The sequence below is a fragment of the Trichosurus vulpecula genome, chromosome 7, assembly GCF_011100635.1.
Source record: "Trichosurus vulpecula isolate mTriVul1 chromosome 7, mTriVul1.pri, whole genome shotgun sequence".
In the NCBI taxonomy this organism is placed as follows: Eukaryota; Metazoa; Chordata; class Mammalia; order Diprotodontia; family Phalangeridae; genus Trichosurus; species Trichosurus vulpecula.
This window is the reverse complement of record NC_050579.1, coordinates 148,092,852-148,117,876: the sequence shown is the minus strand read 5'-3', so window position 1 is coordinate 148,117,876 and position 25,025 is coordinate 148,092,852. Positions and strand designations below refer to the sequence as shown.

The following is a 25,025-nucleotide window of genomic DNA, read 5'->3' as shown; positions in this document are numbered from 1 at the left end:
AATTACATTATGCATATCTTTATTTGGTGTGTGTGTGTGTGTGTGTGTGTGTGTGTGTGTGTATGTGTGTGTGTGTGTGTATTTGGAGGCAACTGGGGTTAAGTGAATTGCCCAAAATCACACAGCTAGTAAGTGTTTGAGGCCAGATTGGAACTCAGGTCCTTCTGACTCCAGGGCCAGTGCTCTATCAACTGTGATACCTAGTTGTACTGTAGATGTATTTTTAGTAAGCAGCAAAATTAAGTTTTGTTTTTTCATCCACTCTGCCATTTTTTTTCATTTTATCTGATAAATCCAATCACATGCAAGGTTTTTACTGTCAGATTTGCTTTACTTTTTTTTGGATGGATTTTTATTTCTTTATCCCTTTAATTGTGCACTTTGTCCCTGCCATTAGTTTTGCTTACACTACTCTGATGCTAGTGTCTTTCAACAGACTCCCCCATCTTTCACCAGACAATAGCTTACCTCCCTTATCTGTATTTCCTTTAATTTACTTAAACTGTAAGATTCTCTATTTATCCCTTTCCACTACTGTTTGACCTTTTCCTTCCCCAATCTAAATAAACATCAAAAGAATTCCGCTTCCCAATTTTGCAACTTAAGCAAATTATTTTGAGATATCCTTTTTTTTTTACTTTGAAATGGCTGATATTCATTGAGTTCTGATATATTTTTTTAAAAAGCATACATAAATCAACTTATTGTCAGATTTCCAATATCACACACACACACACACACACACACACACACACACACACACTTCTCCAAATGAAAGTTCTTAGAGGTTGAAAAGGCCTTCTTCATCTTTTATCCTACTAGGCAGGGTGCTAAGAGCGCTGCTAACTTCTCCAGCATTGTTTGACCTTTTGTATATAACGGAATAATTCTTTCTTATGATTTCACCTCTTAAAATAAAAGCCAGTAGTGCCAGGAAGATCACAAACCCCACCAATAGGACAATGATTATTAGTAGTTCAGGATCTCCAGAAACTCTTACCTTTTCATGCTTCTCTTGATTCTTGTGTTTGAAAGTCAAATTTTCTATTCAGCTCTGGTCTTTTCACTGAGAAAGCTTGAAAGTCCTCTATTTTATTTAAAGTCCGTATTTTACCTTGGAGCATGATATTCAGTTTTGTTGGGTAGGTGATTCTTGGTTTTAATCCTAGCTCCATTGATCTCCGGAATATCGTATTTCAAGCCCTTCGATCTCTTAATGTAGAAGCTGCTAGATCTTAGGTTATTCTGATTGTGTTTCCACAATACTCAAATTGTTTCTTTCTGGCTGCTTGCAGTATTTACTCCTTGATCTGGGAACTCTGGAATTTGGCTACAATATTCCTAGGAGATTTCTTTTTGGGATCTATTTGAGGAGGTGATCTGTGGATTCTTTCAACTTCTATTTTGCCCTGTGGCTCTAGAACATCAGGGCAGTTCTCCTTGATAATTTCTTGAAAGATGCTATCTAGTCTCTTTTTTTGATCATGGCTTTCAGGTAGTCCAATAATTTTTAAATTATATTTCCTGGATCTATTTTCCAGGTCAGTGGTTTTTCCAATAAGATATTTCACATTGTCTTCCATTTTTTCATTCCTTTGATTCTGTTTTATAATATCTTGATTTCTCATAAAGTCACTAGCTTCTTCTTGCTCCAATCTAATTCTGAAGGTAGTATTTTCTTCAGTGGTCTTTTGGACCTCCTTTTCCATTTGGCTAATTCTGCCTTTCAAGGCATTCTTCTCCTCATTGGCTTTTTGGAGCTCTTTTGCCATTTGAGTTAGTCTATTTTTTAAGGTGGTGTTTTCTTCAGTATATTTTTCAGTATTTTTTTGGGTCTCCTTTAGCAAGTCATTAACTTGTTTTTCATGGTTTTCTCACATCCTTCTCATTTCTCTTCCCAATTTTTCCTCTACTTCTCTAACTTGCTTTTCCAAATCCTTTTTGAGCTCTTCCATGGCCTGAGACCAGTTCATGTTTTTCTTGGGAGGCTTTTGTTGTAGGCTCTTTGACTATGTTGACTTCTTCTGGCTGTATGTTTTGGTCTTTTTTGTCACCAAAGAAAGATTCCAAAGTCTGAGACTGAAGCCATCTTTGGTGTTAGTGGGTTAAGAAGTCTGGTAACTGCTGCAGCTCACTGATTCAGAGTGTTAGGGCCCGCTCTGCCCAGCTCCTGGTCTGGTTGGTCCGCGCCGCTCACGCTGGGCTCTGCTCCACTCCCAGCTCTGTGCGGGATAGATCTTACTCAGAGACCATCCAGGCTGTCCTGGGCTGGAGCCCTGCTTCCCTCTGCTATTTTGTAGGTTCTGCAGTTCTAGAACTGGTTCAGAGCCATTTTTTATAGGTTTTTGGAGAGACTTGGCAGGGAGCTCACAGTAGTCCCTGCTTTCCAGACACCATCTTGGCTCCTCCCCGAGATATCCTTTCCTAAGAGTTTTCATTTCATATGACCACAGTAGCCAATAAGATCAAAGAAACTGTGGCAAAGAGCTATTAGATAACTGAAGTGGGATTTGAATCTAGGTTTGACTCCAAATCCCAAACTCTAGCTACTATACCCTGCTATCTTTTCCAAATCTCCTTCACAAGTCCTTTTCCTTTCATTCATAGCCTTCTCCTACTCCTTTTTCCCATGTCAATTGGAGTAGAAGCACCTCTGACATAAGACTCCAGGTAATCATGACTTTCAGAGGAAGTTAGTTACAAAACTTATGATTTCGGTTTCCACTTGACTGAACAAAACAAGAATTTCACAAGGATCATAGGAAATAGAAGGAAATTTATAGAAAGTCTAAGTCTAATCCCTTCCCTTAATGAAAGATGAAGAAACTGAGATGCAGAGAGATATCCAAGGTGATATAGTGAGAATGTAGCAAAACTGAACGTGCTAAGCTCAAGACCAAAACTTGGGTTTCCCACTACAGTAAAGCTACTTTAAGGTCCAAGCTGAGCAAAGTTTACCAAAATAAAAACTAAATAACCAAAGCGCAACAGAGCAACAAATAAACAAGCTCCCTGGTAAAGTATTAGCTAAACCACTAAAATGCCAGGTGTTTGTCAACCCAAATCTAAGTCCTCGTCTTATCAACTGCTACAATGTGTATAACTGATACTGAGCTTATCCATTGTTTTATACTGTAGCTATTTGTATAGATTCCCTAACTAAACTATAAACTCAAAAGCAGGAACAGTTTCTTATTACTTCTAAAGTCCCACTGAGAAAAATTAAACAGGTACATATATTTGATTTAATTGAGATTATTTAATAGAATGACAATCTCAGACTTTATTTTTAAAGGGAAGAAATCATACTAAAGCTTTGAATATTATTTTAAGGAGCAACAGATAATATTTACCTTGGAAATACTTCCCTTGCATATTCTTAAAAAGTAGGCCAACTATCCATCTTCTTCAGTGCAATTCTAACAGGTGATACTAGAAGACAATGATCTTTCCAAGTCTCTTTATCTAAAATTATTAGACGTTCAATCTTCAAGAAAGTTTAATGGGGTCTCTTGAGTTAGTACTACTACTGAAAAGAGATAGCCAGTAGAGAAAGAAGGAAAACCAGTCACTAACTCAGCAGTTCTCAAAGTATGGTTCACAGACCCCTTCAGAGTCCCTCGAGACCCTTTCCAAAATAATATATCACAAACCTAGCCATCTTTTAAGACATCAAAAAGACATTTACAAACACACATATCTATGCTACTCTTCTCACTATTTCATTTAGAAAAATTATTTTTCAGAAAAATATTATTTATGTCAACATTAATGGGTTTTTATAAATCAACATTTTAAAACTGTATCAGTTATCATTTCTAATGAAATAAATATCAATAGATAATGGGGAGGGACTTAATAATTATTGAGAGTGCAAAAGGGCTCTGAGCCCACTGCTCTAACTCAACCATTTTCATAACCCAACTTCAGAACAGATAGTAGAACTATACTTTTAACAATCCATTCAAAAGTCAACATTTATTAACTGCCTACTACGTGCAAGGCACTAGAGTAGCAAATAAAAAACAAAAAATATCGTCTGCTTTTAAGAACATAATATAGTTGTCCCTTGACATTCGTGAGGGTTAGAGGTGCAGGACCCCTGTGAATGTGAAAAATGGTGAATAACTTTAAGCCCTACTCCAAACTTTTAGTTTTAATAATTCTGATCATACACTAAACTAGTAAAACAATACACTACACCCATAAAAAAGTATCTTGCACACTATGCAGAGTCTTTGCAGCTGCAGCAAGTGCTTCACGGATCTAGAGGGAGACAAAGAGGAAGCATTCCCAAAGGCTGTAGTTCTTAGCTCACTGAAACTTTTAACAAAATCTGTTTATAATAAATTTATGTATACATACTTATGGTATTAAATGATAAAACAGATTGATAGTATATACAGTATTCATATACTTATGATTTACTAAATTTTTCTTTATATACACATGTTGTCTGCAATTTTCCATAGTACACCACAAATCTCCATAAATTCCCACCTAATTATCAGTGGCCAACCTGCGAATAATCAAAACCTCAAATGTAAAACCTGCAAATGTAGAGACACAGTTGTATTCCCAAGGGGAACAAAGCATATAAATAAGAATATACATAGTAATTTGAGAAAGGAAAAAATACTAATAACCAGAAGCTTCAAGAAGGGATTCTGACATATAATGCTGAGGTTTGAATAAAATTAGGGACTCTGAGAAGAGAAGGGTGCAGAGAAATTGAATTTTAGGCATGGGAGATAGCCTATAGAAAAGCACAGAAGTACAAGATGGAATGAGTAGTTTGAAAAATAGCAAAAAGGCCTATTTGAGTGGAAGACAAAGAACATGAAGGGAATAATGTGAAAAAAAAAAGTCTAGAAAGTAGATTGAAAAAAGACTGGGAAGGCCTTTAAAGGTAATAGGGAGCCACCAATGGTTCTTCAGAATGGGAGTGACATGGTCAGGTAAGTCCTCTAGGAAGATTATTTTGGCAGCTATGTGGAAGATAAATTGTAGGGGGGAGAGACTGGAAAACAGGAGTTCAATGAGTAGATTGTTACTGACAGTCGGATGAGAAGTGTCAAGTACCTGAAGGATGGTGATGTAATTGGAGCAAAGGGCACAGATTCAAGATGGAGTATAGAGGTAAAACTGGCAAGACTTTGCAAGTGATTGGAAAAGGGAAAATAAGGAAGAGAGAAGCAAAAAGAATCTTTCCTAACTATCTTTAATCTTACTGGCATGATTCATTTTTAATTTTGGGTATTTCTCCAAAATCGATTTTGTCTTGTGAAATTCAAATCAAATAATGGATCTACAAGATTACAAGAGTATTTCCTAGTAATTATCAACATTTTCATTTTTCAACTCACCTTCAAAATGGCCTTCTTCTAAATGCAAATCGATATGTTCATGTAGGATCTGATAATTTGTGCAGATAAGACCACATATTGGGCATTCATAAAATGGCTGATCTTGACCTGTATAAACATAAATCAGGTTAGCTCTGTTTGCTTCTTTCCACAACTACTCTTTAGATCCATTCCCAGGGTTAGGTCTTCATCTGCTCCCTCCATTTGTAAGCCATATTGCTATCTTCTCTCCTTATACAGACTGATGATCCCTTTAAATAACTGTACTTCTAACTGTTTTACTGATGTTTATGCTGATTAAGCCATGGACTAAAAATAACACTGGGGATACAGAATCAAATGTAGTTTGGAGAAATAAATAGTACATTAAAATGATTTACTAAAATCATTGAAAAGTTATAGAAAATAAATGGCAGTGAAAAACAAGTCCTACTCTTTTTATCTCCAAGGCCATTGTCCCCAAAACTTTAAACCCAAACTTTAATCTATATTCACATAATAGAAAGATGTATACAAGAACCAAATATCATTTCCCCAAACATGAAGAATGTGCAGCTGTAACCCTGGTCAAATATCTCAATAACCCTAGAAGCTACTCAACTGCAGAAGCTGACAACCTGCTACCATAATAAACCACACATAAATCCTTCCTTAACCCTGTAATAGTTAACAGTTCTTTAAAATTTATAGTGTTATCTAAACACACTTCCATTTCTTCACTACCTTCTTTTCCACTAGCCGTTACAACACGGATTCTACCTCCTCTACACTCTATTAAAACTACTTTCTTAAATGGCCAATGACCTCCCAATTGCCAAAACCAATGGCCTGCTTTTCCTGTCTCCATCTTCCCTGACATATGAGGCATTTAATACTCCTCCCACTATTCGGTATGCCCTCAAACTTCTTGGCTGACACTAAACTCAAAGTTTTTCTTTTACCTGTCTTTGCTAATTCCCATCTTCTTCTTGATTCCTTAAAATGATGAATCCATCTTTGTCCCTCTTCTCTTGCATTATTTAACAGTAATGATGATAATAAGTATAATAGCCAAAATGTATATGGTGCTTACCATGTGCCAGGCCCTGTGCCAACTGCTTTACAACTATTATCTCTTTTTATCTTCACAATAACCCTGGCAGGCAGGTGCTATTATGATCCCCATTTTACAGATGAGGAAACTGAGACAAAAAGAGTGACCTGCCCAGGGTCACACATCCAGTAAATATCTGAGGTCCATACTCAGGTCTTCCTGACTTCAGGCTCAGGAGGTCTATTCACTGTGCCACCGAGCTTCCTAGATATGCTTTCTCTCTTGGCAATCTCACTCACTCCCATTGCTTCATGTAACATGACCCCTAAATCTGTACCACCAGTCCTAATCTCTCTTCTGAGTTCCAGAACCACATCAGCAATTGCCTCTAGAGTATCTCCATTTGGCTGTCTTGCTGGCACCTCAAATTCAATATACCTGAAACAGCTGATTTTTTCTCCTAAACTTGTCCCTTTTTGCGTGGCAGTACCATTTTATCCAGGGTCCTGAGTCCTTTGACACTACCAAGTTACAAGTCCTATCTATTCCACCCTCAAGCAACACCGTAACTCATACTGATGCCTTCCTTTCAGTTCTTACTGCTACCATCCTAATCTTCATCACAACCAGCCTGAAAAACTGAAACAGCCTTTTAACGGATCTTACCACTTGTTCTCTACTTTTCCAACTGATCCTGCTACCAAGGTTGACATTATTTCACATTAAGTAACTCCTTTGCTCAAAAATCTCCAGGGGCTCCCTACTACCTATCAAGTAAAATTCAAACTTTTCCCTGGAAATCAAGGCTCCTCACAATCTGGTCCTTTCCTACCTTTCCAATCATGTCATGTTGCTTCCCTCCATGTCTTAACTAAATTTTGTATCTTCCCCAACATCTAGCAGACCTGCACAACCTGGCAGTAGGTACGGGCCAAAATTAAAATACGTTAAATTTCTCCGGGCCACAGATAGGTTTTTAGCAACTCATTTTTTCAAGTAAAGATATAATTAATGATCACATTATTAATTATTATTAATAATTACATTAATTAAATTGAAATAATTAATAAATTAATGATTAAACTAGTTTACAAATAAACTATATAAAAGAGGGAAAATTTCAATTAATAACACTTATTACTTGAGATTTTTATTTATTATGAAGTCATTCCTCTTAGACTAGAGACAAACCGATGACTGGCTGCCATGGTGACGAACAGGAGAGAGTATGCAGTTGCAACCCACCTGCCAAGTTACATGATGGGCACAACAGTGCCTAGTGGAAAGCAGGTTAAGTGGGGCACAGACAAAGCATTCATTACATATTTACTTTCTTTGATATCTACATTTTTCATGGGCAGCCCAAAATCCTTTGGTGGGCTGTGAGCCCTATGCTGTGCAGGCCTGATCTAGCACAATGATTTTTTATGTAGTAGGTATTTAATGTTTATTGAATGTCTTTTATTAAAGTGAAATAAACTCAAATCGGTTTTTCTTAATTCCTCCAAATAATTATTTAAATGTTAAACTACATTTAGCAGCTAGACTGTGATATAGGAATAACATTTTTGGTATTCCTTTCCAATAAAATTAACAAAGGAGGTAGAGGGAGGGAAGAAGGGAATAAGAAAGTGGTCTCTTTTTGCTGCACTATTATGATAGAGTATTGCTGTTTTACTAGAAGCTTAAGTAGGGAGTTTGAACACATTATGCATTTCCCATAGGAATAATATTATAGTAGCTACGTTTCATTGTTCCTTAGGTTTACACAACACTGAAAACTTGCAACAATTTTGTTTTCTAATACTTAATTTCTCATAACAAAAAAAAAATCAATATACTGCATCCTTTAGAATTTTAGAGTTAGACATGAATTTAGAGATTATACTACTCTATCATCTGAAAGATAGGAAAATATATGACCAAAAGTGAAGCTTGCTCAAGTCACTGTGGCTTGAACAGGCCTTTTTGAGTTTTTCCCAAGTTCCAAACATTATGATAAGGTTAAAAAAAATACTGGACGTGTAGAATAAAAAGATCCACAAGTATAAGTACTTGGATGGGAATGGCTCTTTTGTTTTTGTCTTTGTTTTATCCAAAATTTACCATAATGCCTAAAACAGGGCCTGGCCTAGAACATAAGAGATGCTAAGTAAAGTGATTTAAATCGAATTGTGTGGCTGGCTAAGCCACAATTTGTCCAAAATCAAGTTTCTCACTTGTAAAATGTGGATAGTAACTGCCCTACCTCCCTCACAGGGCTGTTCACAGGAAAGTATATATAAACTAACGTGCTAAACAAATGTGAGTTATTATTGGTAAGCACATATTATTATGTAAGGTAGGGTAGCACAGTGGACAATCAACCTTGGAACCAGTAAAACCTGAATTCGACTCATGCCTCTGACAAACACTGGCTATGTAACCCTGAGCAAGTGACCTGACCTCTCAGTGCCCTAAGCAAGTCTCTAAGACTAAATTGCAAAGCAGGTATCGAACTGCATTGGTAGATGGAGTTTCCTATGCTAGTGAATCTGCAGGTCCAGTTCCTATTATAACAACTGAACCTTTTAAATACAACTAGTTCACAAATAGGAAATACTTGTTCCTTTCTGATACTACAAAATGTATACTATACCTTCTGCTGGAGTGTCTAAAAGATTGGCATGCTTTTTTTTCACATGTGTTTCCAAATCTTCATTGCATGCTTCTATTTTCCCACAGAATGGACATTCTGGGATACTGGACAATGATTCATTTATTTCAGTTAAGTCAGATTGATTCAGTCTATTTTCTTGTAACTCTCTGAATTCGGTCAAATTCTCTGAATGAAAGGTTTTACACTTTAAAGAAGCATCCTTAGAGTGACTGTGATCTGTAATTTTCAGATCATTTGATGCACAAGCAGAATAAACATCTTCATTAACTTCCATTCTATAGTGAGGAGAGTTTTCTTTTTCAGTTTTTCTATCAAGAGTTCTACTTTGTACTTGGTTAACTTTCTCCAAGTCTCTCTCATTTTCATTTTGTTCAAAATGAGCTGTTTCAATGTGGAAACACATTTCATCATAATTCACACCAGACAATTTGCAAAATGGGCAAATCACTTCATTTTCCATATGAGTCAAAAGAAGATGAGTCTTCATGTCTTGTTCAGAGGCTACTAGTTCTCCACAAATATCACAGGTAAACATAGTTATTACAGGGGCCTAGAAGTGAAAGCACACCGTTACTTCTAATTAGAAACTATTACTCCAATATTTCAAGGTCTTTTAATTTTCTAGATGTAGGTAATCTTTGCACTGATGGGAGATCCCAATAGTTCTAAAGCTTTTAACAACATAAAAAAAAACCCCTGAACATTTAAAAATAAGGAACAAATGATGATATGCCAAACAAAAACTATTTTTTACTCAATTCACTGTCTCTGGGTTCACTTGAATTTTTTCTACCTCCAGCTTTGTCTTCTCTTTTATTTACAGTTGTAGTTAATGTACATATTATCAGTTCTATGGAATTGCTTTATATCACTTTAGAGATTTTATATCATGATACTGATATTTGTAATTGTATGGCTCTACAGTCTTCTTCAACGAAATGACCTGGTTGATATACTCCTTCCAACAGTATATAGCTCATTACACCTATACATTTTACGTATGACTCTCATGTATGTATTCACATACATATTTCACAAGGGGACCTTGTTGTAGGTCTGTTGGTATTACATGGGGACTAATACTGCATCTGTGCTATCTTGCTCTCACTACATTAACTGGTTATTTCCTATTTCAGACATGTTCCATTGTCTTTAAGACCACTTTTTGCAGGTGACTGATTGTTGACAACATGGTACATCTTACTCACACCTACCATCCTTCTCATTTGATGACTCCAAATTTTGATTCCTTAGAGACTGATATTCCATGATTTGCAGTCATATAACACAACTGGGGGGGTAGATATTAAATACGGACCTATATTTCAAGGAGAAGCTCAAGATCATAAAGAAAAAAAAAGCACAGTACTATTTCCCCAAAGCAATCAAAACCTCTCTTCTTCCTATCCAATCTTGGATCCCCGTTGGTTGTTTATTTGTATTGTCTAGCCAAGATATATGTGGACAGGCCAGTTCTGCAGGCTCTCTCTCAAAATGCATGTCCTCTAGGCATTCTTAATCCATTTGGTTTTTTTCCTGACCCTATGTTGAACTGTTTTGAATGATTATAGACCACACTGAGGAAGCTATTCAATATTCTGATTACTTGATGAAATCAGCGCATCATTCCCAAAGAGGATTATCTAGTAGACTTCCTCTTCCACTGAGACTTGAAATGGACATCCATCTAGACCAAACGGACCTGTTCTGTAAAATTTGGCTTGAGTCAAAAGGTAAGACTTAAGGACCTACAAGGTCACATGAGGCCTTAAGGCTGCAGATTTCCCACCGCTGACCTAGACAGTAGCAAACAACATTGGGAAACTATCTCCTTGTTTTATGTCTTGCTTAATACTACTTACAAGTGCTCAAAAAACGTTTAACCATTAGGCTTTTTTATTTCCTCTTTGAAAACTGTTCAAGTCCACTGACTTGAACTTCACTGGAAGGTATTAGTATTAAAGGTATGTAACATTTCCTCACAGATCCTAGAATTCAGACCTTTATTCTGTGTACTTATTGCAAATTATTTTTCCCATTTGTTTTTTCATTCCAGAACTACTTTTTTGTTATACAAAATCCTCTTAGCTTGGTAAAACAAAACCCAGTTTCATCTTTGATAATGCCTTCCATTTGCTATGCTGATAAAAATGTCTTCTTTGTAGAGTTGGGAGTTATTTGTTAGGGATTTTGGTCCACTTAATTTTAGCTTTACTAAGTTTTAAATCATTCTCTCAGAAGGGACTATTCATCTTTCTATTCTTATGTGTTATTAATTCAAACTCAACAAAACCATTTTAAAGGTTTTTCTATAAAGTAAACATGTTTTCTTTAACTAGCACTTTCCATCTATCATAAATAGGAGTTTTACTTTAAGATTACTTTACCTACAAGGCTCTTAGTGATTTTCTGTTTCTCTTAAACATCCTTCTGAACCACTTGGTGATTTAATCAAAACAATATTCTGTCAGTTTTATGTTGTCAGAATCTAGTACATCTTGATTTCAGAAGCGTGAAGAGCTTTGTTCATGTGGGTTTTTTGTGGGGGAGGGGGTCTTATGCATGTCTAAGTAGTACTGATTCTTGTGTAATCATTTAAAATATGATATATAAAAAGATATATTTGAAAATGTCTTGGGCTGTTTCTTTGTCCATCTCCCTACCCTCTGGTACTTTAATTTTTTTCAAATCTTACACAGTACCAGTACTTTTGTTTATTTTCTATTTTAGTTGATTTTTATGTTCATGCAATTTACACTTTCTTAGAGTGTTTATATGTTGTTTTATACCACTTCCACTCCTCTCCAACTTAGTAGATAGTCATCTAGAGTTGCTATTCCCAAAATATCTACCAGCCTATGGCCAACCTAGTGAAGAGAATCTCTAAACTGAGTTAAAATAGTCCTCAAATAAGTCATATGAAGGAACAGAACCATACCACTTCAATAATTCCACACTGTCATGAGGTAATGGAAGGGAGCGTTAGTAGAGATAGACATGAATCTATTGTTTTTAAAATAGCATATGGATTTAGCAAAATAAGAGCTAAAATTAGTATGACCTGATATTGACAATTTTTAAAACATTTCCAAATTCATGTCAATCTGCATGATTTTAGAAAACGAGGAAAATCCTCTTCAGAGCACTAAATAAGACAATAAAAAGTACACAATTCACAGATCTGGACAAGGAACTGTAATTGTCTGAACCCTACATTTACCATTAAATTGGTAGGAGAGCTCTCAAATATTAGGTAAGACAGAGAAAACAAACATGCCCCCAAAAACTTTCCTGATTTTTCATGAGCCTTACATGAGAAACAACGTAATACCATCTATCTTCTTTTGGAGAAAATGCTTCCTTAATCTGGCTAACCTTGCCCATTGTATTTTTCCACATTTAATGGCTAGTGGAACTAGCAGTAGATATTTATGCAAGCATTAAAGTTTGCAAATTCCTTTTATAAATTACCCTGAGTTCCATAGGGACCCCGTGAGTTAATACATTCAACAAGCATTTACTAAGTGCACACTATATACCAGGCACTGGGATACAAAGACAAAAAATAAATCAATCCCAGTAGTCAAGGAACTAACACTCCATTAAGGAGAAAATCATGAAAACAGTTAAGGTAAAGTAATGGGGGTGTAGCACGAAGGGGAGGGTCCTAGAAACCTAAGCTTTAGGGCTAAGCTTAGAAAAGAAGCTGAGGTGAGGACTGTATACCGTTGGCTAGAAGGCAGAGGTGGAGGATGGATAGAACAAGGTATACCCAGAGGTACAATACCAGTAGTCAAATATTTACTACATGTCTTATTATGCCCAAAGGCCACCTCCAAAGAAGGGCCTTTCATGATAGCTCTTTCTCCACCCTACTCCCCCTCCCTGTGTTACTTTTCTTTCCTCTCCAATTATGCGTTTACCAAGGAGGGAGGAGATCCCGGTTTCTGGAAGCTGAGAGCCTAGGATCAAATGCTGGACCTGCCACTTACCTTTGGCAAAACACAAGTGTCTTAAGTTTCCTCAACCATAAAACGTGTGGGTTTGGGGTCCACTAGCCTCTAAGGTCCCTTTTTGTTCAAAGTCTCTGAACCTATTTTGTCTTCCTCAGGTAGCACTGAAATGAAATTCTAAGAGGGCAGCAATTCACTTTTTCTTTTTTCAGACCCAACACCTAGCACAATTGTTGCTGTGTTTGTCCTTCCTTCTCAAAGAGGACCCTGACATGGTGATGGGAAATGGTGACATGACTTGCACTTCACTTTGATTTGGGGGAGGGAGGGCTGCGCAAGGCCACCGGCCTCACTTTCTCCTCCAGAGCCATCTAGATCCAGAGATATTCACCAGCACGACTGGAGATGACCCAGGATGCACTGTGAGACCCTGGCCCTTTCAGTCTAAGGTCTTTTCAGGTTCTCATTTTGAATGAGGTAATGCCCATTCAGTGAACAAGCCTCTTCCAGAAGTTAATCAAGGGATGGCCCGTTTAACCAAACCGCGCCCACCCCCCTCCCCCAAATCAAACTTAGAGGGGAAGACCTTCAGGGTTGCTGGCCAAAAGAGAAACAGTTACTGTTTGGTATTTACATTCACTCTGTGCTAGGAGGGCAGGGACCTATTGTCCAATCTATGAGCTTCAGAGAGAGGCGGTTATTTGTCGGTTAAATAGATACGCATTTTACCCAACAGGACGCTGAGGCTCAGAAAGGTGTGGAGACCCGCTAGAGTTACACAGGCGGCAGGTGATGTGAACCGGAGAGAAATCCCCATGCCCTGGGGGGGCCTTCAGTAAGCAAACCCCCTTTATATCCCTCCCCTCCCCCATCGTTAGAAAAGGAGCAGAAGCACGCAGCGGTCGGGGCCTCTCTGCCAGCCCCCTTCTAGCCTCGGGCCGAGATCGCAGGCCACAACGCAGGATACGCGGGGCTGATGTCAGCAGCACGGAAACGAAACCCGAACCTCTCAAGGAATGGGAGGAGCCCCGGGGCGGCCTCAAAACTCAGCACTTGGGCCCAGCACCCTGGTCCGACCCTCGGGGGTAACTGGAATGGCCGTAGTGCCCCCACCCTCACCCCGCGGCGGCAGGTACCTAAGCAGCCGCCAACTGTAGTAGCAGCCGCAGCTTCTTTCTTCTCACCGAATCCCGAGCACTGCGCAAGCGCGTTGTCCTCAAAAGCAACCCCAGCCTCCACCGCCTGACTCCCGCCTACCCAGATCTTTGACGGCAGGGAGAGGGGAACCCCGAATCGGCCACGGGGCCCCAGGACAAATAGGAGAGAACCAGCCGATTGCACCCGGCGACGCTTTTGGAAGGCCTTGGCTCCTCGATTTTTGAATCGCCCTCCTTCCGTCTCTGCGCAGACTGAATTCTCACGCATTTCCTACTCCCTAACCCCTCCCCCCCCCCCCACACACCGCGCTGCATGCTGGGATTTGGAGTCCTCGCTTGGCTTTGTACTGAAATAAAACAAATTAATCCAAGGCAAGGATGACTATGAATGGTGGAAGGATTCCCGGCCTGAACTGGCTGAGTTGGTTTTCTGCCTGCAAGGAACAGGAGGAAACATCTAGGACTGTTTGTTGGGTGTCTGGTGGGACGAGCTCCAGAACAACTAAGCAACCAGAAGGCTTTCACAACCACATCCTGCTGTCAATAAAGTATTTCAGAGGCCTGTTAACACATTTTTATTAATAGTAACTGAAGAAAAGTTATTTTTAGGGTACAAAGCCCTGATGTTTATTTTTATTTGGAGTATCCGCAAAACCCTCTCCTTCAGCTCATACAACTACCCAATACAACATGGAGGTTTAAAGTTTGCAAAGCACTTTACATGTTAGCTCACAAAGGAAGTAGGTGGTATTATTATTCCCTAATAATAGCATCGAGCCATGTATCATTTATATACATTACCTTTATTGATTACCACACCAACCCTAAAAAATAGGTTAAGTTACAACTGGCATATATAGGATGTAGAGTATTGTGTAAGTGAATAAGTGCTGTACTTGGAGCTGGGGAGATCTGAGTTCAAATTCTGCCTCTTACACTTATCTCGAGGAAGTCATTTAATGTCTCTGATCCTCAGTTTCCTCATCTGTAAAATGAGCAGAGGTTGAACTAAATGGCCTCTAATATTGTTTCTAGCGCTAAAGCTGTGAACCATTGTTTTTGTAGAGGTTTAAAACAAGATGCACTTCCCCACAGAGAGCCTGCCAAGTGAGTATGATTTTCCCTACTCAACCGATGAGGAAACTGAGGCCCAGAAAAGTTAAATGGATACCCAAGGTCAATCAGTCAAAAACTGGGGATACAAAGAAAGGCAAAAAATAGTGCCTGTTCTCTCTGAGCTCATAGTCCAATAGGAAAAACAACAAGAAAACTACCATGTACAAACAAATTTCATACACGCACATACATATACTGTAAGCATATATATACTGTACACATAACACTGTACTGTACTACACATATGTGTATGTGTGTGTGTATATATATACATATATACACACACACACACACACACACACATATATATATATACTATAATGAAGATTTTGTTATCCTTTTTAGAATTTAGTTTCCCATGCTCCATGGCCATGGCAATCTCTAGTTTCCAGGTGTTAGATAATAACTCCCAGAATAGCTCCAAGGATCCTACAATAGTAATTCCTGGAATCATAGTGATAGACAGTCCTACTGAGACTGTGCAGTGAGATACGGAGTGACATAATGTGGTACTTACTACTCTTGCACTGAATTACGATATTGCTAAAGTTAACCTGTGAAGCTATTGCTGGCAATATGCCTTCTTTGTTGCCCTATAAAGCAAGTGGGCACTGGTCAGTAAGTGGGGAGCCCATAGGAGACTATGACAGTGTAATGCTATGTATGCCTTGATCAGCCCCCATCAAGGCTTGGGGGGGAATCTGTGTTTGCCTTATCCAGTCCCCATTGAGGCTTAGGGGATCCTGTAGGAGTTGTACCTTCTACTATATTCTTGTTGGTCCCTTCAAGAAGGGTGAGTAGGGGAAGCCATAGGAGTTGGTGCTCCCATTATCAGCTACCTTTTGAGAAGACTAGACTAGAATAAAGTAAGCTAGATTATTAACCCCTCCAAAGCTGTCTTCCTGTCTGACCAGATCAAAAGTGAACCTGTTAGAGGCTGAATGGGAAGGATAAACTGTGAAGACTTTACAGGGTAAAAATACAGGGGTTACACTCTTCTCATATTTCTGAAATAGGGAATGTCTGAGGGAGTAGGAGAGGCTTGGGATTTGGCCTTGTGGTGACTCTGGAAGGTCAGGGCCTGGAGCTGCAGAAGTGCCCTTCCCCCTCTCTCAGATGTTAGCACCAAACAGGGAGATAATGGATTACCTGTGAGCTGTTTGTTCTCTGCTCCAGGATGGTCTCCCCCACCCCCCTCCTCACCATTTCTTCTCCTAGACTCTCTCTTAGACTTTCAGATGCCACTCCCCGCCCCCCTCCCCCCCACCAGCTGGCAGTTGAGTTGAGTTCCGAATAAGGAAAACCTGAACCGACCTGGTCAAACTTGGTCCCCTAGTCCTTTGTCTAGTTTTTCATGCCTAGACTGTAAGCCCACCTCCCAGCCAACGATTGAGAAAGGATAGAGGTGGGTGGGAATCTTTTCATTAAGAGTATAAATTAAGGCAGCGTTCGTTCCCTTTTACCTCACCTCCTCCATTATGGAGGTGTGCCCAGATCTTGCAAGGTTTGTAAAATAAATTCGCTTTGCTTCTCCTAAAGATGTCTCTCCTATTATTTAAAAATTCTGTCTCATACAAGGCTGAAGTCCAAAAACTCCAGTGCCTCCCACGTGTTATTTGTGAAACACATACACACAGATAAATAAAATGTTACATACATATGACACACATATACATGTATGTATGATAAATTGGGAGTAATCTCTAAGGGAAGGCATTAGGGATGGGAATCAGAATTTATGAAGCACCTACTATGTGCCAGACACTGTGCTAAGTGTTATCTCATTTGATCTTCACAATAACCCTGGCAGGTAGGTGTTATTAATATCCCCATTTTATAGTTGAGGAAACTGAAGCAAGTAGGGTTAAGTGACTTGTTCAGGTTCACACAGCTAGTAAGTTTCTGAGACCCAGACCTTTTTACTCAGGTCTTCCTGACTCCAGGCCCAACACTTTATCCACTGCATCATTAAGATTAAGGAGCACTGCAGAAGGTGGGACTTTAGTTGAAGCCTAAAGGAAGCCAAGGAAGTGGGGAGACAGAGATGAGCAAGGAGAGAATTCTAGGCACCAGAGACAGCCAGTGAAAGTGTACAGAGTTAGAAAAAGGTCTGTTTTATTCTACTACAGCAAAGACACTAGTGTCACTGGAGGGGGATGGGGAGTAATGTGTAAGAAGACCAGAATGGTAGAAAGAAGCCAGGTTATCAAGGGCTTTAAAAAACAAACCTGATTTTTCATTTGCTCCTGAGGATAATAAGGAGTCACTGGAGTGTATTGCATAGGAGGTGACAGTGAAACCTGTTCTTTGGGAAGGTAAATTTGACAACTAAGAAGAGGCTGGACTGCAGTAGGGAGAGACTTGAGGCAACAAGGGTATTGTAATCATCCAGGCATGAGGGGATGTGGGCCTGTAACAGGATGGTGGAAGCGTCAGAGGAGAGAAAACTACACATATAAGAGATGTGATGAAGGTAGAAGGGATATAGAGAAATGTAAACAGCCCCTTCCCTCAAGGAGCTCACACTCTAAATGTATGAACATATAAATAACTAGTTACATACAAGATATATACAAAGCATAGGAGGAGGGGTGGTGGAGACCAGGAAAGACCTCCTGCTAAGGTGTGGTTTGAGCTGTCTTGAAGGAAGTAGGACAAGTAAGGCAGAAGTGAGGGTTCAGAGCATTTCCGGCACAGAGACTGAAGATGGTCAAGTTCTTAAGAAACTACGAGAAGGCCAGTGCAGCTGCATGGAAGGGGGAGGAAGTTCTAAAAGGGTGGGTAATACCTTTGAATGGGATGGATAATTGTGAAGACTTCACAGGGTACGTCTAATGGAGTAGGAGAAGTTTGGGATTTGGCTTTAATTTTGGAAGGTCAGGGCCTGGAACTGTGGGCACCCCTTCCCCATCTCTCTCAGATGTTAGAAGATAATGAACTTCCTGTGAGCTATCTGTTCTCTGCTCCAGGAAGGTCTCTCCTCCCCCCGCCCCAACCCACCCCATTTCTTCTCCTAGACTTTCAGACGCCACCCTGGCAGTTGAGTTCTGGTAGGGAAAAACCTGAATGGACTGGATCAGCCTTGGTCTTCTGTGTAGTTTTCACGCCTAGACTGTAAGCCCACCTCCCAGCCAATGGTGAGAAGGGATAGAGGTGGGTGGGGATCTTTTTCATTAAGAGTATAAATGAAGGAAGGTTTCCTTTTACCTTGCCTCCTCCAAATCTTGCAAGGTTTGTAGAATAAATTTACTTTGTTTCTCCTAAAGATGTCTCTCCTATTATTTAAAAATCCTGTCCCATACACCTTGCCCCTCAAAGGGAGCAGGTGGTAAAGAACTTTAAATACCAAACAGAAGACTTTATATTTGAACTTGGAGGAAATAAGAGAGCCACTGCAGCTCATTAAGAGAGGGCTGAAGTGGCCAGACCTACACTTCAAGAAAATCACTTAAGTAGTTGAGCAGACAATGGATTGAGGTAGGGAAATGAGTTAGGTTATTGCAGCAGTGCAGGAGAGAGGTGTTGGGAATTAAGCAGTCCAGTAGATAAGATTCTAGAGGTGGAGTCAAGATAGACCTGAGTTCATATATTTTCTAGCCATGTTGTTGAGATTTAGTCTCTGCGCATGCAGGGCCAAAAACTGTTGGGCTTTCATTATGTGTTGTGGTGGAACAATCTCAAAGAATTCAGAGTATAAACATTTATTGAGATTGATGCTTCTCATGAAGTGGGCTAAATTCCAAGAGGAGCAAGCAGCTTCAGAGAAAGCAAGATGGATTTTTAGAGGGTAAAGATGCAATTACATAACAGAAATTTACATAGTTAGGACATGGGGCTGGGGATTGGAGCTAGGTAGGTACAGTGGGCCTGCAATGGAGTTAGAATCTTACGGCTGGGGGCAGCTCTATTAGGACTCCATCCATGTGACTCAGAGAAAGTCATATAGCTTCTCCTAGTCTCAGTTTCCTCACTTGTAAAATGGGTATAATAAGTGTGCCTATTTCTTAGGATTTTTGAGAATCAACATATGTACTTTACAAACCTTAAAGTTCTACATAAACACCACTTATTACTTTTTCCTATTATGAAGACCTGAAATGGGTTTGGCCAAATGGGTGGAGAGAAGGGGACATATATTGGAGAGATATTATGAAGGTAGAAATGACAAGATTTGACAACAGACTGGTTCTGTGAGGTGAGAGAGTGAGGCATGGAGGATGACACTGGGGTTGAGAGCATGAATTCCACAGTAATGGGAAAGTTTGAAAGGGTTTGGAGCAGGCCTGTACAACCTGCTTGCAGCACTGCAAAGAATTTCAGGCAGCCAGTGAAAAGCGTGGAGAAAAGCATCCTTTGTATGTATAGGAAATCCTTCGGCATGCTGCCAATGGCCTGAGGGCTGTAAGCTGTGAAGGCCTGGTTTGGAGAAAAGATAATAAAATCTCTTTTGGACATGCTGAGTTTGAGTTGCTTAAGGGAAATACAATTCAAGATATCTAAATGGCAGTAGGTGATGCAGGGCCAACACTCAGGAGAATAAATAGGGCTTGATATATAGATGAGAACAGTCTGCACGTAACCTAGAGTTCAAGCCTCGTACATTTACACAAGAATTTCCTCATTGGTAAAGAAAGTGATTATGGATACCCAATGCCTATGTGAGAGGAGGAGTGTGGGAGACTAGAGATTTTCATTCTAGCTTTCAGCTTTGAGAAAGGACATGGTACAGAGGTTCTTAGAGGGAGAGAAAGATTTAAAAAAAAAAGCCAACAAGTACAGGAGCTGGTAGCTCTGACAGTTTCCTGAACGCTAGAACTTTAAGGAATTTCTTCTTGGATTTGATGGGGACTCTCTTTTTTGCATAGATAGCTCCCTCCCAATGAGAGAGCTCATTTGTTTTGTATATTGTCTGTATATCTTCTTTGATTTCTGTTTGCTATTAGCTTGGATAAATGGGTTTATTCGCTATTTATTAGATGGCATAGTCTTTGTACAAATAGCATTTGATGGGAAGGGAAAGGGGTAAAGCCTTTGGATTGAGTTTATGGTACCTTTTTCTCCATTAAGGGATAGTGATCTCTAGGAAATCAGGTTGAACCTAAAAATCATTTCCCCTGGACTAGCAATTTTTAGTGGGTAGGGGCAGACAGACATAATTCTAGCCTGGTATACGCTCTCAGGAGAACAGAGTATTCCAATCCAAGGGCCCCAATTACCTGCTTCTCTTAAAAGAAGTTATTAGTCTCCCTTAGAAAGGTGCATAGACATGATACATAAATCTATGGTTGCTTCCCAGATCATCAAGTGAGATCATTTGGGAAAGTCCAGGGATACCAATATTAGTGAGGCTGGCATGGATGAAGAACCAGCACAAGAAACTGAAAAGAAGCAATCTGACTCCTAGAAGAACCAGAAGGAAGCAGTTCTTTCATTCTCTCATGAAAGAGAGAATCCAAGAGAGAGTTATCAACAGTGTGGAAATCAGCTGAGGGGTGAAGAAGGACGGTGATGGAAAAAAGAAAAAGACCATTCAATTTGGCTATTAAAATATCACTGGTAATTTAGGAGAGAGCAGTTGCAGTTAAATGTTGTGGTCTGAAGCTAAATTATGGAGGATTTAGAACAGACTGAAAGGAGTAGAAGTTGAAGTACTCATTGTAGATGACTTTCTTAAGGAGTTTATAGGGCAATTGCTAGACTGGTGGGATTATTATTATTATTTTTTAAAGGCATGGGCTAGATATAGGCCTATTTGTAATGTCAACCCTGAGAACAAATGACCAGAGTCACAGAGGTTTTGCAAGTGCTGTTAACTCTAAAAAACAAAACAAAAAAATCCAGAGCTCACACAGGTTATCAAAATCACAGTTAATGCTAAAAACCAAACCAAAGCAAAGAGCTAATAGTTGTTACAAGCAAAAAATTTTCTTGATTCCATTGGAGGATGGAAACTAGACACATGTGCTGAGGCTTCCTCTAGAAGGAGATCCTCTTTAGTGTGAGTAAATCTCAACATATAGTCTAGTGAATTCGAAGTGAGCTGTAGGCCTGACAATGAGGGGTTACAGCAGCAGTGAGACAAGTTTGACTCCTAGCAGGGCTTCGTGACCAGAACATGGCTACTACAGGTGTTTGTCCAAGCTCAGAGACTACCTGGTGCTGGCTTGAAATAATTCTGGGATTTTACCGTGGCTGAGTTCATCCAGAGGGTGAGAGCAAAGGATTGCTGTTATGCCAAGCTCAGGGCACAGCTTGCTTGCTGGGCTGTAGCTCTGGAACACAGGGTGTATCCTAATGGTAAAAAGAGGAGTAAAAAAAGGGGTGGTGGCAGTCTTGACATGGGGATCCTGACAGTAGGCAGAAGGAAAGAAGCCAGTATATAGGGAGGGTGAGACTGAAAAAAGTGAATGAGAATGATAGTGGAAGAAATCCGCTGGAGGGAAAAAAATGGGAGTGGTTGAGTTCCATCATCAGAGAACAGAGTAAACAACAGTGAGTCATCCTTGCCTAGCATCTTTCAGTGATGGGGGTGGGGAGGGTAAAGGGTGGAGGAAAAGAGGTGTGTCAAATTTACACAATGAGCAAGTTTAAAGATACCAAACTCAAATTCGGACCTCCTTCCTCCAAATTTAGCGCTCCGTGCACTAAGCCAAGGTGCTTCTAATTCGATGCAATGAATGCTTGTTGAACTGAAGGAAATGGGACACTGATTCGGAAGAACCTAGATGGCTGTTGCCGGTGCCAATCAAATCACACCCCAAACTTGGGTTAACTGGCTCTTGGTAGAATGGAAAGAGGGCAGGAATGAAGTCTGAGAACACGGGTTCAGAAGCCTGTATAAGCCTGGGCAAGACACACTGCAAACCTGTCACACAAGAAGAGTGATCGGGAGGGATTGGGGAGGGAAGACAGAGAGCATGCGCCAAAGCAGGTGTAGGCTTTTCCCAGCTTTTCCCAGCATTCTTCCCCCTCCCGGCGCCGCTGGACGCTTTGGTCTGGGTGGGCGGAGCTGAGCGCTCGAGCCTCTCTCCCACCCACTTCATAGGACCTGAGCTCCTCGCCGGGTGCAAGGGCTGCTGGGAACGGAGCCTCTGGGGTCTCGGGGAGGGGGCGCCGGGCGGCCGCCATTTTGGATTGCGAACTCGTCAGCGGACCTCCGAGCCGGGGAACGAGCGCAGCTGCACAGCCGGCGGGGGCCTCAGTAACGACTTAACAAGCAGCCGGGCAGCAGCGGCCGAGCGCGGAACCTGGACTCTCGATGGGTAAGGGCAGTACCTGGGCTGCTAACCACGGGTTTGGGGGCCTTCTCCGGCCAGGGGAGCGGGGAACGCTTCACTGGAGCTTCGAAGGCTTCTCGTGCCAGCGCCGGGCTGACCCGAACACCCTGCGGGGTGGGAGGTCTCGGGCCCTTATCCTTGGCCTCTTGATCGCTCGCACCCCCAGGCGGGGTCGTGGCCCTTGGGTAACCTCCCCTTCCCAGCCCTGGAGATCACCCGGAGTCGGCTACTTTCTGCCCCGCCCCCCGCACTTGGGGCCATTCTGATGCCTAGAGGAGGTGGGGGGGGGGGTTGAGGAGGGCCGTGGCTTTGAGGACCCCCAGAGGCGGGGCACTTAAGTTAACGAACCTCAGCTGTTCTCCTGCACCTGGTTTTCGATGTCACTGAAGAGGCCCTGGGTTAAATCGGTTTCTGATTTAGTATCTGATGAGACCCCTAGGGTCAGACCATCCCCCCAGATTGCTTGCCAGCCCTGTTCCACGATAGGATTCTTCTGTGGGTAATGAGTAATTTAAAAGGCGGCTTCTAAAGAGGGGGAGAGGAGCAAGCGTTCATTAAGCGACTACTATGTGCCAGCCACTGTGTTAAGCGCTTTACAAACATGCTCAAGGATTACATGACGTAAGCTTCTGTACTAGGTTTAAAGCGCATATTACAACCTTAACAGTTGATCTTTGAGTGGGAATATTAAGTTTCCCCGTTGGTAAACAAGAAGTTCTAGCTATATAAAGGGAAGATACTTGTGTTCAAGGTAGTCATTTTAAGTGTTGCTTCATTAGCTATAGATGAGTTTATTAGCTTTGTTCATACATTTCTACCTTCCGTATTTATGTCATTCTTTACTGATAAAGCATATAGGAATGGAAGTTGTTATTTAATGATACCGTTGAACCAGTAGCAGAATTAGGATTTAAACTCCTTTCTAGGGCCTAAGTGCTTAGTTGTTTTGTTTTTGAAATTTTTTACTTTTTGTTTACAACATTCGGTTCCACGTAATTTTGAGTTCCACATTTTCTCCACCCCCTCCCCCCCTCCCTCCCCAAGACGGCATGGAATCCGATATATCTTCTAGTTTTTTTTTTCCTGTGTAAGAAAGGAGTAAATAGAAAATAAGTACGTGATTGGGCAAAAAGGAAATAAATCCTATAGAGGACAGCCTTAGGGTGCTTGATTATCATTCCTAGCATTAAAAAATGACTGTTTTGTGAGTCATCAGGCTTTAAAGTACAGCCTCTCCTAAAGTCATATTACTACAAATGAAATTGCCTCATTGAAGTGAGTCATCCTCAGATCATACTATTTGGATTTAGAACAGCTGAGTGATAAGGTGGTTTTTTTGGTAAGATAGAAGATTGCAAACATAGATAAATTAGTCCGTAAGGTGGAAAATGAGCAAATTGTTAGTGAAATTTTCAGGATAGATTTTTTTAAATAGTATTTTTATGGAGAAAGATCTTGCCACAACTTAACATTTGCATATAATTAATGTTTTGAAAAAGGGTCCAATGAGATCTTCCACAGAATGAAGTCGTTTACCATTTATTGAACACATAACTATCTCACAATTATATGATTTGGTCTTTTCCATCCGTGATGTAATGGTACTTGCTGGAGTTGTAGAATCTGTACATAAGAAGTAAATCAGTGGAAGACAGTGTTTTCCACCAAGAAATTTATATTAAATCTGTTCTAAATAGTAATGTGGGCACGTGCACTGCTGCAAAGGTGAATATCAATTATAACTGATATGATAATTATACTAGTAATACATCATATGTATAATATAACATGTTATGGTATGTATACATACACAATATAATGCACTAATAATAAAAATAACATATACAGTATAATAATACATAGTTGTAATAGGATACTATTATATTGTGATTAGTGGGGAAAGCACTGGAATTGAAGTCAGAAGAAACTTGGCTTTGAATCCTACCTGTGATACTAGGGATGCTATTGTGCATAAATCAAGTCACTTAACATCCCTTCAAGTTTCTTCATCTGTAAAATGGAGACAGTAATGCCTGTGTACTTTGCAGCGTTGGTGAATACAGTCCATGTAAGAATACTTAACAAAACACAGGTTTGCTGTTAGAGGGATTCATTGTGATTATATTATAAATGGGCATATTTAATTTAGGTGAGCTTTCACATGCACAAAGTAGTATTTGAATATCAAATGTAATAATAGCCACCATTTTATAAAGCTTTAAGGGTTAGCAAAGCACTTTATCTGTCTTAACTCATTTGATCCTCATGATCCTAAAAGGTAGATGTTGTAATCGCCCCTTTTACAGATGTGGAAAGTCAGAGAGGTTTAGAGGTTTTTCCAGGGTCACATAGCTATGTTAAGTTTCTGAGACAGGATTTGAACTCAAGTCTTCCTGATTCCAAATTCAGCACTCTATCCACTCTGCTGGCTAGCTTTCTCTAATCAGATTGTCAGTACCAAGAT

General features: G+C 40.1%; 2 protein-coding genes across 4 annotated transcripts in view; one reads left to right on the top strand and one right to left on the bottom strand.

Moving 5' to 3' along the window:
• Positions 1-14,469, bottom strand: part of ZUP1 (zinc finger containing ubiquitin peptidase 1) — a 35,492-nt gene extending 21,023 nt beyond the window's left edge. The window contains exons 1-3 of one of the 3 annotated variants that reach the window (XM_036769214.1): positions 14,148-14,454; positions 9,038-9,608; positions 5,367-5,474 (exon numbers count right to left, since the gene is read on the bottom strand). In XM_036769214.1, the coding sequence (XP_036625109.1) occupies positions 5,367-5,474; positions 9,038-9,593 (664 nt within the window). In that variant the 5' untranslated portion in view covers positions 9,594-9,608; positions 14,148-14,454. Of the gene's footprint in view, positions 1-5,366; positions 5,475-9,037; positions 9,609-14,147 lie in introns of all 3 variants that reach the window. The other 2 variants (XM_036769215.1, XM_036769216.1) reach the window with 2 other exon arrangements.
• Positions 14,470-22,362: 7,893 nt separating this feature from the next.
• The window catches only part of KPNA5 (karyopherin subunit alpha 5), a 51,636-nt gene continuing 48,973 nt past the window's right edge, over positions 22,363-25,025 (top strand). Inside the window, exon 1 of the mRNA XM_036767535.1 lies at positions 22,363-22,546. Coding sequence (XP_036623430.1) covers positions 22,543-22,546 — 4 coding nt within the window. The 5' untranslated portion in view covers positions 22,363-22,542. The remainder of the gene's footprint in view (positions 22,547-25,025) is intronic.